The 19,444-nt window shown below is 41.0% G+C and overlaps 1 protein-coding gene across 7 annotated transcripts in view; it reads right to left on the bottom strand.

The window, feature by feature from the left end:
- Positions 1-19,444, bottom strand: part of Ano2 (anoctamin 2) — a 382,995-nt gene that overhangs the window by 309,594 nt on the left and 53,957 nt on the right. For 5 of the 7 annotated variants that reach the window (XM_008825440.2, XM_008825439.2, XM_029559795.1 and 2 more), the window contains one exon: positions 2,973-3,071. The exons of the other annotated variants lie outside the window; for them this stretch is intronic. In XM_008825440.2, coding sequence (XP_008823662.1) covers positions 2,973-3,071 — 99 coding nt within the window. The remainder of the gene's footprint in view (positions 1-2,972; positions 3,072-19,444) is intronic. 7 annotated transcript variants of the gene reach the window in all.

Here is a 19,444-nt window from a genome sequence, read left to right as displayed (position 1 = left end):
ATATATATATATACCAAGGCTCAAAGTCCATTCTTGGGACTTGTCCAGTGTAGTATCTACCACCTTGAGCTGTCAGAATACAAAGTAAAGACAGAAACCCAAAGATGGATGCTCTGCAATATGGCCTGCCCAAGTCTGCTCATCTATGAATTCAAGTGTAAGCCCTACCTATGTTACACGTTAGGTTCCAGATGGATAATGTATGGGAGCTGGGACAGGTATGTCATTAATGCAGAGCTATACTACAAGGCTCTAAACCTATGGAAGGCAAAGTAGAGGCAAAGGGGTGAGAAATGGATGTGTTGGAGGCTGGGCCTGGGCATGAGGAGAAGGTGGCAGACCAACAAGAGGTGTGGAGGAGTAGCTGAGTGTACAAAGAACAAAGGGGACAAGGTGGAAACAAAACACAAGAGAGAAGGAAGGCTGGGAAGACAGCCCATCAGTCATGCACTGGGGGATGAGTAGAAGGTATGCAATTCTCCAGTGCCACTAAGTTTCCTGCTAAGAGGATCATCATGATAAAACTCTGCCATGGCTGGAGCTGGACAGATGGCTCAGTGGTTAAGAGCAATGGCTGCTCTTGCAGAGGACCTGGGTTTAATTCCCAGCACCCACACGGTGACTAACAACTGCCTGTAACTCTAGTTTCAGAGGATCCAACACCCTCTTCTGACTTTTGAGGGCATTGCATGACACAGATGCATTTATATACATGCAGGCACTACATTCATACACATAAAATAAAAATAATAAAATATTTTAAAAACTCTGCCATGGACAGTAGAGATTTTCTTACCTTCATTCCAAAGACCAGCCAGCAGAGATTAAAAGAGAGTGTAAAATACATGTAGGATGAGATTAAAACATTAGCTATACAAATAGACCAAAGTAAAAGGGACAGAATATATTGGAGTAAGAGAAAAGACCAAAAAAGTGAAAGAAGGGTTACAGGAAAGACCACGTTAGGACCCCACAAGAAAGAAGCAGAAGATTCCAGCCAAGACTGAGACCTGGGTTATGTGGCCAGCTGGGGGAAGCAGCCCAGAACAAAAAGGACATTTACATTTAGTGCAGTAGTATTAGGAGACAAAAAAGCACAGTGATGCGAATATCAATATGGAGAAAATACTGGTATGAGAAGCCAGGCATGGTGGCATGTGCCTATCATCTTAAAGCTTGGGCAGCTGAGAGAGAAGGACTGCAAGTTTGAGGCCAGCCTGTCCTACATAATGAGTTTGAGGCCAGTCTGAGCTACGGAGAAAGACCCTGTGTCCAAAATAAGTAAATAAGTAAAAAATAAATAAAACAATGTGACTATTTTAGCAACTCCTCCAAATTTATATTTTATTATCAAAACACTGTAGTTAATACTCATACCTGGGTTTCTTATTTACTAGATATTTGTTAGTACAGTTTAATTATTATAAGAACAGAATCTTTAGATTTTATTCTTCCTGAGTAGGGGGATTTCTGATGGCTCAGCCACATGCCAGTATTTGATTAGTATTTTTGATGGAGGCAGCAGATCCTCCGGCAAGGAAGATGGTGTTAGCATAGCCAACGATGCAAGTCAAAATGATGTCACTGTCTCCAAGAACACTACCAATAATGAGGACGAGATGAGAAGGTAGCAGGTATGGAGATGTGCTTATGTGAGGGAGTGGGAGGGCAGTCACAGCAATGGTAATTAGAATGGCAAATGATCTATGAAAAGATAGACAACCATTCCTGAAACCACAATGTGTGTGACTATATGTGCATGGGCAGGGGGTGGCAGGGTGGGTAAACAGAGACAGAAAGAGAGATCTCACCCATAGTTGACATAAATAGCATCTGCAGCATGCTCCCAAAGAGATACCTCAGAGAGTCACAGATGAGCATCAGAACGTTCCCCTAAACTGCATAATAATAATTTTAAAAAAGACCAGGGAAGACTAGGGAATATGTGAACAAATTATTCCTTTCTCTTTGGAGTTATTTACTAGATTTTATTATACAAGAAGACACATCACCCAGGAATTCCCTGAGGAGTTATTTATTTGTTTATTTATTTATTCATTTATTCATTTATTTTTATTTTACATGTAGGAGTGTTTTTGCCTACATGTAAGTAAGTGCACCACATGTGTGCAATGCCCACAGGGGCCAGAAGAGGGCATTGAATCCCTGGAGCTAGAGTTATAAACAGTTATTAGCCACCATGTGGCTGCTTGAACTCGAACCCAGGTCTTCTACAAGAGCAGCCAGTGTTCTTAACTGCTGAGTTGTCTCTCCAGCCCCCACAAAGAGATTTTTAAATTATGAATACACTTTAACACTTGAAAACTATCTCCCACACCATCTAATCTGAGAAGCACCCTGTCCAAATGCATACCACAACCTCTGGCGGATGATCTTTATTCATAACTTGGTTCCAGAACCTCATTCCATATCAACCAACTGAACTGAAACCTCCAGGTAAGACACTGGCATAGACATTATATAAACACTTCCCACATGACTTCAATCTACTCACTTGATGAAGAACCTTATACTTTATGGAAAAGATAAGTGAGACATACTGCCATGACCAGAATGGGTATGCCCACAGCAAGTTTGATGCTAGTTTTTCCTGCACACTCCTGACTCAGTGCATAGCTTGCTGTCTAATCCCATTACTATGTTCACTACAGAGAAATGCCTGATGGTTCTGGAATGTCTAGAGGATCAAGAAAAGAGATGTAGTGGAGAAATTAATATGAGAGATGTTTGGCTTCCAGAAAGTAAAGCCCAGGTGGAAGTCTGACAGACAGAGACAGAGAGGCACCAGTTCTTTGTTCCATCTACCTCATGGGCACATAGTTAGGATCCCTAGATAGACAAGCTCGATTTCAACTGCACAAAAGCCACATCCACCTGGCCCTGCTCACAAATCATTTGCATGCGCCCAACCCTTGGGAGGAGGCCAGAATCCAGGAGAAACAAGTTCATACTTTCTTGGTGGGAACTTTGATCTTCAAGAACTCTGCTTCTCTGGCCAGCACCTGCCATGGGGCGTGTATCCGGACAAAGACGGATCCCTGGCTTTTACTCTGCAAGATACAAAGAAAAGAAATAGAGATACTTGTAAGAACATAGCTTAAATTCTTAGGTCACAGCTCTAAAAGCCAAGACTTCTTATTCCTTCAGTTTTGGACTTCTGTTCCCCTTAAATGTCTTTAGAAATCAGTTTCATACACCCATCTCTAATTTATCCATTCTGTTCTAGAAATTTGCTCATCTAAAGCTATAGGTCAGCATACTCCCTGAGTTTGCTGGATTCAGAAGGAAATAAGTAATTAAAACAATTTTGTTGACAGATTTAAAATACACAATTGTGATTTCCATGGAAATCCCACCACATTCAACAACAACTGGTGAGCTTACCACGGCTGGCATTCAGCGAGCAGCCCGTCATCTGTCTCCATCCATAGGTTTGACTGCTCATTGACCAAGTTTGTGCCTCTCTTCTGCACTGTGTTGTGTGGTTGCCCCAAATCTCAAAGCAACCTTTGTAAGCCTAAGAGCGGTGACATAAGCAATAATGCAGAAAATCCTACTTAAAATAATACTGAAACATAAAGCAGGGTCCAGTGTGAACAGAATCTGTGTCCCAGGACAAGTGATGACAGTCGTGAAGATGTCACTCAGAAATGAAAAGGAAAGGGGAAGGAAAGTCAGTGATGAGCACTGAAAATTAGATTAAGCCAGCAATCTACTTGGCCTTGATCACCATGTCTAAAATAAATACTTGTCTGATTATAGCAAAGTTTCACCCTCGCGTTCAGAAAAAAAAAAAAAAAAAAAAAAAAAAAACCTGTCAATTGTTTTTTGAACAAGCACACAAGGGAATAAATTCTTCTGGCTGTTAATTTTGTCACCAAAGTATGAAAGAGGGCCAATAATAGTAAAGAATGCTAAAGGTCTCACTATTCCAAGATACCTTTAAAAACTAGCTGAAAAAGCAGTCACAAATACTGTGTTCAGAGACAAAGTGGAATGTTTTGATTGTGTATTGATTCATCAAATGACTACTAGACGTTACATAATTATTACACCATGGTGGAAAGATGATAATGAGGCAGCCAAAGGGCCATCTGTTTTCAGATAAACCTGCTGAGGGATAGAATGGGACTCATGTTCTTACAGGGGTGCTATATAGAGAGAAGCATTTGGCGGTGCCTGTTTCCATTTACTCCTGGACACCAGAAAAGAGGAGGTTTTTATTGAATGAACATATACGTTGTGAAGCAAGACACACAGAGTCATGCTGAGAAGACAGGGACTCTGTGTACACTCAACATATGCAGGTGTACCCTTTGAAAGTCATTCCCCTGGTTCATTGACAGGGACTCATTGCTCAATGGCAACACCCTGTGATCTTGGTTTAGGGTTAAAGATATAGTAGAAGCCCTCAAGCCATAGCTCTGACTGCCTTTCCAGTGTGAGGCAGACACACAGGTCATGTGGAAGACCACTTTCCCCACTGACTATGAAAGTACTCACCTGCTTCTAAGATGATGAAGGCAAAATGGTATTTTAGAACACTCATAATGCAAAGAAATACTATTTGTTATTTTAAATGCTGGGTCCAATATTTATACATACATAAGCATATATACATATGTATACATATACACACATCCATATATCTTCAGTAATTCATGTAGAACCTAACACTTCAGGAAAGAAAGTTCATGATTTGTAAGGTAGAAGACGGGAAAACGAACCAGAAAGACCACTACAGATGCTACCACTGTCTTCTCTGCAGCTGAAGAAACCAAGACAAAGAAGGTTTAAACAACTGTCCCAATAATATGCAAAGAAAATGCAATAAAAATAATTTTGAAAACCAGGAAGTGTTTTCTGTCCTCACAGAAGAGAGGCAGGACACATTATTGACTAAAAACACCTGTCAATCAATGCACAATCAAATCAAAGGGCACATAAGCCATCAGTGACAACCCAGTGATGGACACTCAGAAAGACAGCAGAGTTCTAATCCAATCCTGAAAGTGTCCTTTTGCAAGAAATCTCCCAATTTTCCACTTCCATCTTTGGTTGGAATATCCAGGACTGCTATACAGTATCATCCATCACTTGCAGCTATTTCTAACTGCAACTTGAACTTTTGATCAGTGAAAATAAAGGTAAGAAAAGTAGTCATGTGTAAGGCTGCCCTGCAGTCCCAGCTCTCTAGTGGCCCCAGAAAGGATATTTTTGGTGATAGATGGCAAGCAGAGCCATCCTTCTCACTTATATGAAATCAAGACATCATTAATTTTAATATCTTACATTTTGTCTTTATTTCTGAATTGAGACAAATGTCTTTTTAACGCTATCAAGACATTGTGTCTTGGGTTAGTGCCAAATGGCCACTAAGTGGGTACAGATGTTCAAAGTTTGAGGCAGGATTGGGAGGGCAAAGGCCAAATTCCATGACTGTGGTGGCAGACGGCTAGCTGTCCCCAGACAGTCATTCTCCTTTATTTCATTTTTCACTGAGCAGATGGTCTTCTAGAATCAAGACTATATGTCCTTTGAGTGAAGCGTTCCCAGAATTCTGGTCATTGCTGGCCAACATGATGGATGCATCATGAAGCACCTTCCAGCAGCCCTCTTCAAAGACACAAAAAGGTGCCTTTCTTCATCTGCTTCCCTCCCCATCAGCTGCTGCCTGGATAGAAGAAGCATCTTAGACCTTGAGGTCATAGTCAAGGCCAGCAACATCAAAGAATTAAGAGAGAAACTGGGTCTGACTCCATGCAGTTCCTTAGCAGCTCTGGGGCTGCAGCCTGGACTTTTATGCAAAAGACAAATCTCTGCCTTGCTTTACCACTATGATTTTAGGGGCTCTACTCACTGCAGCCCAACCTTGTACCAACTGATGCAAAACTGTTTCCCAATAGGGATGCTAATTTTCTGCAGCAAAGCACACTGCTCCTCCATATTCCCCAAATAGAATTTGCTTGAAATGAAAATCAGAGCTGGAATGCAATTGTGTGTGCTAACAGCCAATCACAGTGCACCTCTCATGCCATGCAATATTGTTACCATCTATAAAAGAAGGGTGTCTGAGCTGATGTGAAATATTAGCTCTTGTGCCTTGCTAGGTCTCCTGAAGAAAAACAAATGCATGAAAACTCCCGAGCAGAACCATCACTGAAGGCAGAAGCTCTTTCTTACCAACCCAGGGTTAGTAAGAAACACCTGACGGTTAACACGTATTAAGCTAAAAGGCAATACAAATATTCTTGCTCTCTAGACCTAGATGTTTTCTGTGCTGCCCTGTTTGGGGATTTGGGTTCTTTGGGGGCAGAGAAGAGGGCTAGGCAAAGTTGGAACTTCTGAGCCCAACAGATCAAGACTTGAACCTGGATTTTATCACAGTGGGAAACTGGGCAAAGAATTCATTTAACCAAGTTAGTCTCAGTTTTTTTAAAAGAATAAGGAAAATGAAAACTATTTCAGAACGTGAGGCGCTGGGACATGGTAGGTGAAGTCCTGGCCAGTGTGTTTTCTTAGAGAGTGTTCCAGCCTGCTTCTCAGCTGCAGAGCCAGAATCCAGTTCTATATTCCTCAAGCACGTAGCACAGGGTTACACACAGTTAGTCCTCACTGGGGAAAACCAGTTTCTGTTAGATTAAAATTCTGAGTCAATAATCCTGTTTCCTTTATTGCCTTACACTTTTTAAATTATCTACAGGGTTCTTAAAATATCCCTTGTGCCTTAAGGAATTCACAGGTTCAAAATATAGTGTATTGGGGCTGGAGAAATGGCTCAGCAGTTAAGAGCACTTGTTGCTCTTAAAGAAGATCCAGGTTCATTTCCCAGTACCCATACGACAGCTAACTCCAGTTCCTGGGGCTCTGATACTCTTTTCTGGCCTGCATGGGTACTACACACATGTGGTATACTTACACACAGGCAAAATACTCATACACATAAAAAATACAAATAAGTAAATTAATTTAAATATAAATACATATGTAATGCAGCTGCAGCACTTGAGGATAGCATCAGAAAGCATTACTTTCAGAAACCCACATGATATTTAACATAAAATATAAGACATTAGACATCTGACCCATCCCTAAAAGTGGTTTTATAACTAAACTTTCAACGTTACTGGAGGGACTCCCAAATCTTACCAAATAACTAGCATTAAAGTTCTTGTGAAAAGGCTGAGCATGGTGGCACACACCCTTAATTCCAGCACTCAGGAGGCAGAGGCAGGTGGATCTCTGGGAGATTAAGACCAGCCTGGTCTACAGAAAGACCTTGTCTCTAAAAAACAAAAACAAAAAGAGTGAAATGAAATGAGCTGTAATATATAAAATGTGGTTCTGACCAACAGAGAAAAGAGATGGCACAAGAAAGCCCTAGGATGCAAATATTCTTACCAAAAGAAAGTGTATTAGTTACTGTTCTGTTGCTGTGATAGAAACACTGACCAAAGCAATTTATAAAAGGAAGAGTTTATTTGAGTTACAGTCCCAGGAGAATTACAGTCCATCATGGCAGGGAGGCATGGTGGCTGGAGGTGGCTGGAGCAGGAGTGGACTAAGCTAAGCTCTCACATCTTCAAGCAGGCACAGGAAGCAAGAGAGCAACTGGAGGTCCAGCAAGGCTTAAGAACTCTTTAAGCCCACCCCCTGTGATATGCTTCTTCCAGGATAGCCACACTTTATAAGACCTCCCAAGACAGTGCCACTAACTGGGGACAAAATGTCCAAATACTTGGAGCCTATGGAGAACATTTTCATTCAAACCACCACAGAAAGAAACATCCTTAATCATGTTTATCAGTCTCTTTGAACTTGAGCTGTCAGTTGGTTTCCCAAACGTGTCCATGACTAAGTAAGCCAATAAAGAACTGAGCTCACAAAAAGGCATCAAAGCTTCATCATAGCATCAAAGCTTCTTAAACTGTGGTTTGTGGAGCCCTCTGGAGTGGTTTAATTAAATGTGGGAGTTGTAAAATTTTTTGCACTAGTAAAAGTTTTCTGAATGCACAAGTCAAAAATTAATTCAAAATCAAACAGGTACATGAATTTCAGGTACATCTGGCAGTGCTCACCCAAGTTGCATCACGCAACTTCACTATAGCCTTGGTCCAAAGTTACAACACATGTGTTTTGCACACCACACAGTACCAACCAGTCTACCCAAAACACCTCTGCTCAGACTGGAGACTAGTATGTGTTGTAAACTGCAGTGTTTTTGCTGTACGCACAAAGTTTTCTACTCTTGTATAAACATAATGGTTTCAAATATGGAAAAACAAAGACTTTTTAAGATTTTCCTCAGCATATAAGTTCCATATTAGTATATCTCTAGACTGTACTATGCTAGAATATTTAATTTCTTTTCATTGCTGTTTGAATTGCTGACTTTGGTTTCATTTTTTTAAAACCACTATTAATTTCATTTTTTAAAACCACTATTAATTTTAGCTTGAGATTAAGACAGAGTTTCCAATTTCTGAAAAGATCCTAAATAAATTTCTACTATTTTATACTACATGTTTATATGAAGTAACATTCTCAGCATTGATGATTATAAAAACCAAAATATTGATCAACTCTGAATAATGTTAAAGATGTTCCATGCCCTACAGCATCAAATATTCAGCTAAGATTTAATTCTTTATGTAAAAATAAACAAGCAGCTGCTGTGGTACACACCTTTAATCCATGCACTCAGGAGGCAAAGGCTTGCAGATCTCTGAGTTCAAGGCCAGCCTGGTCTAAATAGTGAATTCCAGACAAGCTGGGACTACAGGGAGACTGTGTCTCAAACAAAAACAAAAATAAGCTGTAAAGTTTAATAAACAACAATGACTGACCCAGTAAACTATTGCTATTGGTACAGTAGTGGATATTTTCCTTTGAGGTAATCAACGGCTGTCTAATTGGAATTAAGGCCTGTTTAATGAGAGGGAACTCATGTGTGGTGCTGTAAACAAAGCCAAATACACATAACTGGAGAGGTCTATATCCTAGAGAAAAAAAAACAACTTTTGCCACATGTCTAGGCCAGCATAATTTCTTACTTTATTGTAAATATGCATCCTGATATTTACAGACAAGGGTACATTTTGCCCCTCATCAAAGAAGTTCCTTTTTGCAATAAATGGAGACTATTACAGAGTTCCAGAACTGGCCAAATACAGAGAATAGGTGTCCGTGAGATGCTTAACCCTAAGTAACACATCTTCAATGCAACTTTTACATGTAGGATAAATGCGTCTCTCAACTCTCACTAGAGAAGTTTCTTTCTTTTTTTATTAAAATACCTTATTTTTTTTATTGTATGTATATGAAAATATTGCCTGCATGTAAGTACTCCACATGCATGCAATGCCTGTAGAGGCCAGAAGAGGTTGTTGGATCCCCTCAAACTTGAGTTATAGATTATCGCTAGCTACCATGTGGGCACTGGGAACCAAACCCAGGTCCTTTAGAAGAACAGCAAGCATTCTTAACCACTGAGCCATCTCTGCACCCCCCCAAGAAAAGTTTCCTTATGGATTAGCTGGTGATGAACACAGAAACCCACAACTGACCAACGTGTAGAGAACAAGAGGCCACAGAGTGCTTATCCCTGAATAGGACTTCAAACCTATTCCTGAATAGATATTTCAAACTTCTGCCTTCCAAGGCTCAGAATAATCAGGGAAGAGGAGGCAGAAAGATTGTAAGAACCAGAGGGGGTAGATAACCACAAGGAAACAGTCTTCTGGACAGCTGATCCATTACTCATATGAACGCACAGTAATGGTGACAGCATGCACAAGTCCTATGTAAGCTCAAACCAGGCAAAATTCCAGGAAGTAGGTAAGAAATCCCAGGGAAGTAGGTAAGAAATCCCAGGGAAGTAGGTAAGAAATCCCAATCCAACCTAAGGAACTTTTGGCAACTGATGGCTGCTGGGAGGAGGGAAAGACAGTGTCTTAACAGAGATGAGACTCTTGGTGGGCCCAGTGAATAACCCACAGTGAAGGACATTTGGGGGCCCAAATCAGACTCTATAGATCATTAAATATATATATGTATATATAGGCCATATTATATATATATGTGTGTATATATATATATATATATGAGAGTACATTAAATTGGTCAGTGGGCAGTGGGGGCAGGCGTGACTAGGGGAAGGGGCCTAAATACCATCAAAATATATTGTATGAAAATGGCAAAAATTCAATTAAAAAGCTAATAAAAATTAAATTAAAAACAAGCACATTCATTTCATTAGTATGCAAATTTGTTTTGTCTTTAATGAGTGGTAAAATTGTATGTATATCAAAGAACTAGTTGAAAACCTTTTTCACATACCTATATACCTGAAGTCACATAAAAATTTCTTGGGTGGAAAGGGGAGACTAGTAGAAAAAGTTTAAGCAGCTCTGATCTAAACCATGAGCACCTTTTCCTCCCCAGAATCCAACTGCACAGCCCTGTTCTTTGGTGTCCAACTGTCCCACCCAGCTTCCCACCTGGAAGCCTTGTTTAGCCAACTTCCCACCTCAGAAGCTCCCCATGTTCTATCTCTTCCATTGCCAAATAATCTCATGTTCAGGCCTAGTCAACTCCTGCGTGAGGCTCAGTTTGACAGCTCTTCCTCAGGGACGCTGTTCTTGGGTCCTTGGATCATATTTGGTTCCCTGCTTCTGTCTACATGTCTCTTTCCCTTCTCCTTTGTAACTCTGCACCTGCCATTATAGTCACTGTGCCATCTGGTGCTGTCTTCCAACTTAGAGCTACAGCTTCATGAAGACAAAGAGTGTACCTTATTGATGGCTCTGTCCTCAACAAATACAAGACCTGGCATATAGCAAATGCTTCGTACAGATTTACTGTTACTTTAATACACATATACGCAGTTGGTTTTATTTGAATCTTGTGATGATTCTCTAAATATTGGCAACCATATCCCAGAAAATAACTGGTAACCTTTGGCCAAAAGAATGAAAATCAAATGTAGTTTGGGGAAAATAATTAAATTTCCCTTACATGGTCTGAATATTTCTTATGCCAACAACTAAAATTATTCAAGTCTCCACTGTTCTTGAGTCTTACATGGACCCTGGAGGGCTTTCACATTCCACTTGGAGGCCATGGTCCCCACTATATTTGTAGATCTCTGCTCCCTCTCCTAGAAGGGTTGGCACACTCTTCAGTGCTCATGAAACCCAGCATAAACTGAACTGAAACTGGAATCTCACTGCCTCATAAGCTAATAATCCATACTATAACATTAAGAAGGATCAGGGATACTCTGAACCTTACAATATAAAAATCTTTTGTATGGTTACTTAAGTATTAGAGGGCCGTGGTGCAATTCAACATATCTACATCGGCGGCTCATGGACCCATGAGCCAGTTATGAAAATATGGATACAGGGACATTTTAGAGGAGTGAACCTACATAGTCACAGGACACTGAAGCTGGAAAGACTTCCAAAGACCCCAAACAAAGTTTCTTCTAGTAGCAAATGAAGACGCTAAGCGCCACAGACTGAGTTGACTGAGCTTAGACATACAACTAAGTAGTAATGAAATCAAGATAGAAATTCAGGTTTCCTGGCACCACGTCACTGCACATTACCCATCACGTGGGCAATTCTGTAACCTTCCCTTGACAAGATGTGAGTCACTTAGGGTGAATAAAGATGAGAACTAAAGTAGCCTTGCATGCCGGCCACTTCACTCCAGTTCTCTGGCTGCTTCTCCAGACTCCTGGTGAGATTATTACTGATTGTTTATGTCTTCTTGTTGTTATCCAAAGATTGCATGTGGCTTCACAAGACCACGTCCTCCCTCTAGAGAGACAAGAGTGAATGGGATGCAGCCCAGCCAAACGCTGGAAATTGATACTCCATGAGCCTCCTTCCCCACAGTCCTGCCAAACCATCTCAACTCTGACCCCAGAGGCCTCAGTGTACTCTGGTCCCGGGCCCTGCTATGAGCTGAGAACATCAGCTGCAGTACATTGTGACCCAAGAATGTGGCTGCCAGAAAAAGGGTGGGGAGATGAACATGAAGGCAATGGAGGAGGACAGAGGAAAGACAGGCTTCCTTAGACTCCTCTGAGATATCACCAATCCACGGTACCCTGCATCAGCAGGAACCAAAGGTATGTGGCTCCATAGTAAGAGTAAGAGAAATCCCAGGGACCCCACACTCTCAGATCACCATAATTAATGCTCAAACAACTGGCGGAGCTCTGCCAGGTGGTGCTGAGACTGGGGTTACACAGCCACCATCATAGACTTAGAAATATGGGATATAGCCATGGGATAGATGACTTCAAACCTGAAAGAAGGGATCCTTTTGAGCCAAACCACATACCTGCTCCCTGTGAAGAGCATTGCCATCTGCGTGCATCAGTGCCTTAACTCCCAATGCCTTGATTTCATTCCAGCTCTGGGGAATTTCTATCCTAGGAGTGGGGACCTTCAGAAGACATGGTGGTTTGGGATTAAGACAGGGAAGAACTCCGTGACTACAGGAGGAATGATGAGACTTTGCTTTCCTTGGAACTTCTGGGTGAGAACTAAGGACATCTTTCCAACTCTGATTTCCGCAGGCCTAGATGAAGATGGTCAATGATCATCAAAGGCAGAAGGAAGGTCCAAATGCCCACCAAGCCCTTTCCCAAACCCACAAAAGGTCAGCAACTTGACTTTTCTTATGAAAAGTCTTTACCTAGTTCCTAACCAAAGTTTTAGAGAAACCCAGTGGGGTCCTAAGGAACTGAAAACACAGTTACTTTTGTCATGTTTCTGGGCACTCAGATAAGCAGAAACTCCGAAGAGGTGATCTCTCAACTTGTCACCATGGTCTCCACTCTGTAGGACCTATTGGTGCACTCTACATGGGAGTTTCCAGGAAGCACTGCTCAAGGCCCAGCTGAAAACAAAACACTGAGTGAAACCCTAGAAAGCTGCAGTCAGACCCTCAACCATACCTAGCACCAAGAGAACCTATTGTATCCTGTTCCCTGAGGTACAACCCACCCCTAAAGACAATACAACACCTCAAAAAGACCCAGCTAGGCAGTCAGCAGCAAAGTGGGAAGTGTTCTCTTCTACTTCAGAAATCACATGTCTGGAGACATGAGGAATAACTGTCACCATATAGGACGGTTCACAGAAGGGTCAAAGGTACTGGGACCAGAGGACCTAGCAACATTGGGTCCCATCTCTGTTACTCATCAGCCACATCATTTCTGATGAGCTGTCATAGTTCTCTGAAACTAAGAAGCAATGCAGAATAATTGTAATAGAATAATAGTACTTGAAGGAGGGGAAAGCAGGTCATAAAAATGGAGATGTAGAAATGCTGGGGTGGTAGATATATTCATTATCCTGCCTATGAAGTTCTCCCGCGTGTGTAAATTTATTAAAACACGACAGATTACTAACTATGTGAAGTTTGCTATACACCAATTATACCTCAATAGAACTAGGAGGAAATAATATGTAAAAAATATAAAATAATATTTGACCTTATTTGCTCTAAAAATAATATTTTATTAGAAGATTTTATTTTTTCCTCTTTTTCAATTATTTAGGTGATTATGGTCACCTAATTTTTAACCAAAATGGCAAAAACTTGCAGTGGAAAAAAGACAGTCTATTCAACAAAGGGTGCAGGCAAAACTAAATGCCTACCTTCAGAAGAATTATGTTAGATCTGTACCTTTTACCTTGTTCAAAAATCAATTAGAAGTGGATCAAGATCTTAATCTGAAACTTGAAATACTGAAACTATAAGAATATCTTCAAGGTAATAGGTAGGCAAGAACTTTTTGAACAGATCTCCAATAGCATAAGAACTAGTTCCAATAATCAACAGACTGAACTGCATGAATTTAAAAGTTTTGTACAGCAAAAGAAATTGTCAGTAGCATGAACAACCAGCCACAGAATGGGAGAAAATCTTTATCAGCTATACTTTAGACAAGGAGCTAATATCCAGAATTTTAAAATGCTGCAAAAACTAAACAAGGAAACAAAAGGAAAATTAATAAATGGGTTGATGAATAGATCGCTCAAAAGAAGAAATAGAAATGGCCGAAATGGCCAATAACTACTTTTAAAAGTGTTTAACATGGTTGGAGAGATGGCGCAACAGTTAGCACTGATTGGTCTTACAGGGGACCTGGGTTCAATTCCCAGCACCCATATGGCAGCTAATACCCACTCATAACTCCAGTTCCAGGGGATCTGACACCCCCTTCTGACATCTGCTGGCATTGCACGACACTGGTGCATCTACCTACAGGCAAGTAACACACTCATACACATAAAATAAAAAGAATAAACAAAATATTTTTTTAAACTGTTTAACCTCGCCTTCAGTAATCTCTCTAAGGAGTTATTAGCCCCAAGAGGTTCCTGAAGTCCACTGTGAGGTTCTGGTTAGAGAAGAAGGAAAATGAAGATTCATCCTGGGTGATGAAGTCCTGCTAGCTCCCAGCCTTCCTGCTCCAAAAGCTCCCTTTACACCTGAGACTCTCCCAAGATGGAGCTTTGGAGGTGGCCCTCTCCATCCTCCAGAGTATGCCTCTTCAAATAACCTCAGTCCTTTCCAACTTCTGCCTCTCAGATATTGACTTTGGAGTGTGAGCACCCAGAGTCTGGGTGCAGCAACAATAGCACCCTGCACCTTGCTCCCTCCAGCCTCATTCATCCATATGCAAAGGGTTCCCCAATACCCCAGGACTTCTGAACTCTTGCATCACAGATGCAGGAGCCTTTCTGGACCTCTGCTGTAGGAAGTATCTAACAACACTGGCACCAGCACCCTGTTGTCACTCTGCGCCTGAGACTCAAACAGGAACTGAGATGGTGTGATGGCTGAACTTGGGTGCCAACTTGACTGGATCTGGAACTGACTAAAATGCGAGAGACTTTCTTGATCAGATTTTTTGAAGCCAGAAGACTCACCCTAAACATGGGCGGCACCTTCTGGAAGCAGCCCATATGAAAGGACATGGCCGAAGGGAGCTCTTGCTTTTTGCCTGCTTGCCTTCTCTCTCACTTGTTGCTATGGTATTCCTTCGGCAATATTAGAACCAATTTCTTCAGATTCCAACACAGACTGAAGTTCAGCAGCTCTCCAGGAATTCCCCAGACCTTCAGCACCAGACTGGGACTGCTGAGACATTCGGCCTTATGGACTGAGCAACTACCAGACTCTCAGCCTCTCCAGTGTGGCACAGTCATCATCGGACTACACAGATCTTATCCTGTAAGCCAATCTAATAAATCTCCGTGTGTGTGTGTGTGTGTGTGTGTGTGTGTGTGTGTGAACAAAAGTTTTAAAAAGGTTTGACATCCATAGTCATCAGGGAAATGTTATTTATGTTAAATTAGCATATTTACCTAGTGAATATTTTAGATGTTAATAAATATTTTAAATATTCATTTTAAATTAATAAATATTCAAAAGCTAATAATGATTCCATAATAGCTCAGACTCAAATAAGATTATATATATATATATATGCGTACGTGTGTGTATTTTGTAAGCTATAAAGTACATATGTAAAAGTATACACACAATGGGAATTTTAAGAGTAAGCTCAGGCGCATGTCTTCACAGTTAGAATGTAGAGCATACCCAGGCCTCTTGGACACTTGCCTTTGACCACTACGGGACTCCTATCACAAGGGAAATCACAGCTGAACCTCCTGAGGCAATAGCCCTACCATATAGCTTTACCCACGTAAGGGTGAAGACTAGAGAGACTATTTATCTTGAGAGTTTGTGATGCTTAGAATAATATGCTATTAGAATTCAGTAGCCAGAGATAAAATTTCTAGCAACAAAGAAGAGAATTCATAATCTTTGAGGATCCGACCACAAAGTACAGTGACTCTTCCAAAACTAGGAAAAGTCAGACTGGGATTCAGGCTCAGAGGAGCAGCCTCGGAGAGGAATAAACATCACAGATAAACCACAAGGGAGAAAACAGAGAGGTATACTGCCTTTTCCAACCTGTCACAGCAAAAGTATTTTGGATGGCTGACATCCATCAAGTGGAATCAGATGTTACAAACTCTAAACAAGATGCCTTCCTTTCACCTCTAACACAACACTGGGAGCATTTTACTGCCCAGGTAATGGAAGGCACACAGAAGGTGGGTGAGATACTCAAACTACAAGTGACCAATAGGTCCTGGTTGACCTAGGATAATCATAATTTATTTCTTTTGCTTCATCATCCCATCTAGTTTCATATTGGAATGTTCTCAAAGCTGTCCCAAGTTGGACAATAAATCTTAAAGTCATATTCATGAGTCACCAATAAGCACCACTAAGTTAACAGCCATCAGTCCTTGGGGAGTTACTACATTAGTCACTTTGGGGTCCCTCTGCCCATCAGAGCAGGGAAGGCATGAGGGAGCAGCTTAGTTCATGAAAGCAGGAGCATGTGGCAAGGTCTGCTCACATCATAGAGGATCAAGAAGCAGAATGAAAGATGAAGAAGTGGGCAGGGTATAACCTTGAAATGCCTGGTCCTAGTGACCTACTTCTGCCAAGTGGACCCTAACTCCTAAGGTTCCACAAACTCCCAAAATACCACCACCAGCTACGGAGAAAGCTTGCAAAGCGTGAGCCCGTGGGGAACAATTTGGATTCAAACCGTAACATCAGGAATGCTCTATATCTCCTTCCTAACCTCATGTATTTTCTTTTTTAATTAGCAAAGAATTGGGTTTCACTAGGAGATTTTTCAAACAAAAAAACATGTTTTTGTTATTTCTGCACACACACACATTGCCCGTCTCCTTCCCTACTTGTGCCCGCCCCCCCACCTCCAGTACCCTCTTCTCCATGCTCATGTCACATGTGACCTTTTGCCTTCCCCTTTTCTCAAGACCTCTTGTTCTCCTTTCATGGTCCCCTAGCTAGTTTCTTTGTCTACACCCACTTTTACACCCCCTTATTTTTTTAACTTTAGAATATTTTTTATTATTCAAAAGAGAGGCAATTTTAACACATTTTTTCCAGAAATTACTTGAAGCAGATTACATAAAAATATATATGCAATGAAGTTTAAGGAGGGGAGGTAGGAATGAGAAATCAAAGACCAAAGGATTTGCCAACATGGGGTCAACTTTGGTTGAATAACTCTGTTTATTTTTTATCCCAATGAGTTTATTGGGCTTGCTAACAGAGCATAGGGTGGGGGGGGGGGTATTTACAGAATAGTAGGCACACCCTCCCCCATTTTTAGCTACATTGGAAAGTCCACACTCAAATATAGATCTTGTGACTTCCCAACATCTGCACAAAATGGCGAGCAAGGTGCCTCATGGCGTTCTTGGCTTGTTTATCCTCAGCCCCTCCCCCACATGTACACACCCTTATTTATAAACACTGAAAGTTAAAATTCACATATGAGAAAGAAGATACTGTTTTTTCTGACCTTTGTTTCTTTGACCAATGTGGAAAATAGCCCATTCAGAGAAAGAAGCATTTTCGAGTACTGAAAAGCTGGTCATTTTAGCACTGAAAGTGTTAATCTCTAATGTCCAATCCAATTCAAAGCTTACATGATTCTTTGATTATGCTACTTTTTCCCTCCTAAGATATTTCCATAAAAGCTTCATGTTATCACTAACTCCTCCAGCCTTCTCTTAGCCATGACTCAACTCTTCCTGAAGAATTATCTTCCCTGTTTTCCTATGATTCAATTGTCCTCGTGTATTCCAATTCTGCAAGTATTTATAGGGCAGTAACTGAGTGCCCAGAAATATTTTAAAAGTTCAGAGCATACAAAAGAAACCTAAGCCATCACACCATCATACAATCTTTGGAAACCAGATGACATCAAACACATGAGACGGATGAATGGCACCACGACTGGGATGACTCATGTCCAAAGGGAAAGGATGATGAGTAAATGCTTCCTTCCCCATGTTGTTTCCACTTTCTTTGATCCATCAGTAGTTGCCAGAACTTTCTCTAAGTATCCTCCTAGATTTCAGTTGTATTTTTTTGTTTGGGGACTTTGGGTTTTTGTGTGTGTGTTTTGTTTTTTGTTTTGAGGGTGTTTGGTTGGTTGGTTGGTTGGTTGGTCTTCTTTGATTGGTCATTTAGTTTGAAAAATGAGCATATCTATCCCCCTGGTCACAATGATTGGCTCAGAAATATACTTTATCACAATAAAAATCAGGAAGATCTGAGAAACCACTACTCAACATTTCTGTGCAAAGCAGCTTTCTCTTTCTGGTGGATTCCAGGGAGTACAGTGGTAAGCAATTCACTCCATAAAAAGAAGGCCTGGGTCAACCAAGGGGTCATTAAATACAAGATGAAGTAGATCCTACAGAAAGTGTAACAGAAAGCTTACTAGAAAGATATAGAAACTGGGTCTTTGGGGCTAGATACCATTTGAGCTATTGTAGCAAACCTCATGAGACCTTCAGGCTTATAGGTTTCCTGACTTTGTGAGTTTAATGATTACCATTGTCGTTCCAGCCAGATACAATGGTTTTTCTATCCTTGCAACCAAGGTTTCTGGAACAAAGAATCCAGTGATGATGTTATAAAGGAAGCTCGAGTTATACTTTGAATAGTTTATGATGTAAATTGCATATGCAAAAAAAGTTTGTGGATTGCACAGAAGAAATAACATGAGCAAAGGGGTCAGAAAGAATGGAACAGCATGTGGAGACCAGCCTGCCTGATGCAGAGGGGGTGCTGGGGAGCCAGAGCACTGAGACATGGACTGCGATGGCTATACTACTCACGTGTTTGCTGCCTACGAACCTCACAATAGTAATATTGACGGACTAATTCTGTATCCTGACCCAGATTGATTACATCCTCAATAAGATACAGAATGATGAGAGGGTCCCCTGTCAAGGGGCCTTCAAGGGAATGTACTCCCTCCATCTCTATGAAGATCAAGTTAGGAACTTCTGCCCGTTCTCCAGTGTGATCAGAAAATGAAATGGTGGACAATGTTCTGGGGTTAGTCTAAACTATGGTCTAATTGAATAGTGGAGTAAGCTTCCCGTATGCCACAAAATCAGGCCATAACCTTTACCTGGTCCCAGGAGGCAGCTTTCCTTCTATGGTCACTAATCCTTCATAACAGAGACCTTATGTATGGAGAAAGAATAGATGCTGAACATTTACAAAGAAGTGTGAAAACCTTCTACAAACTGGTGCAAGCTTTCTTCAGCTGAACAACTATTTCTGCAAACCAAATATTTCAAAAAACCATCTGCCTGAGTGTTGGAAAGACACAGCCTCATCTTCTCAGTCCCCTGTGGACCCTGTGATGAACTCTGTGTTTGTGTTTCATGCATACTTCAAGTGCTGTGCTATCCTCCTTAGAAACAGATGGGCTTTTGATGATTACAATGAGGAAAATTACTAACACTTATAGGATAAA

This window comes from Nannospalax galili, unplaced genomic scaffold (genome assembly GCF_000622305.1).
Source record: "Nannospalax galili isolate Female #2095 unplaced genomic scaffold, S.galili_v1.0 scaffold589, whole genome shotgun sequence".
Lineage (NCBI taxonomy): Eukaryota > Metazoa > Chordata > Mammalia > Rodentia > Spalacidae > Nannospalax > Nannospalax galili.
Note: the sequence above shows the minus strand (reverse complement) of the source record. Positions and strands in the feature narration are given on the sequence as shown.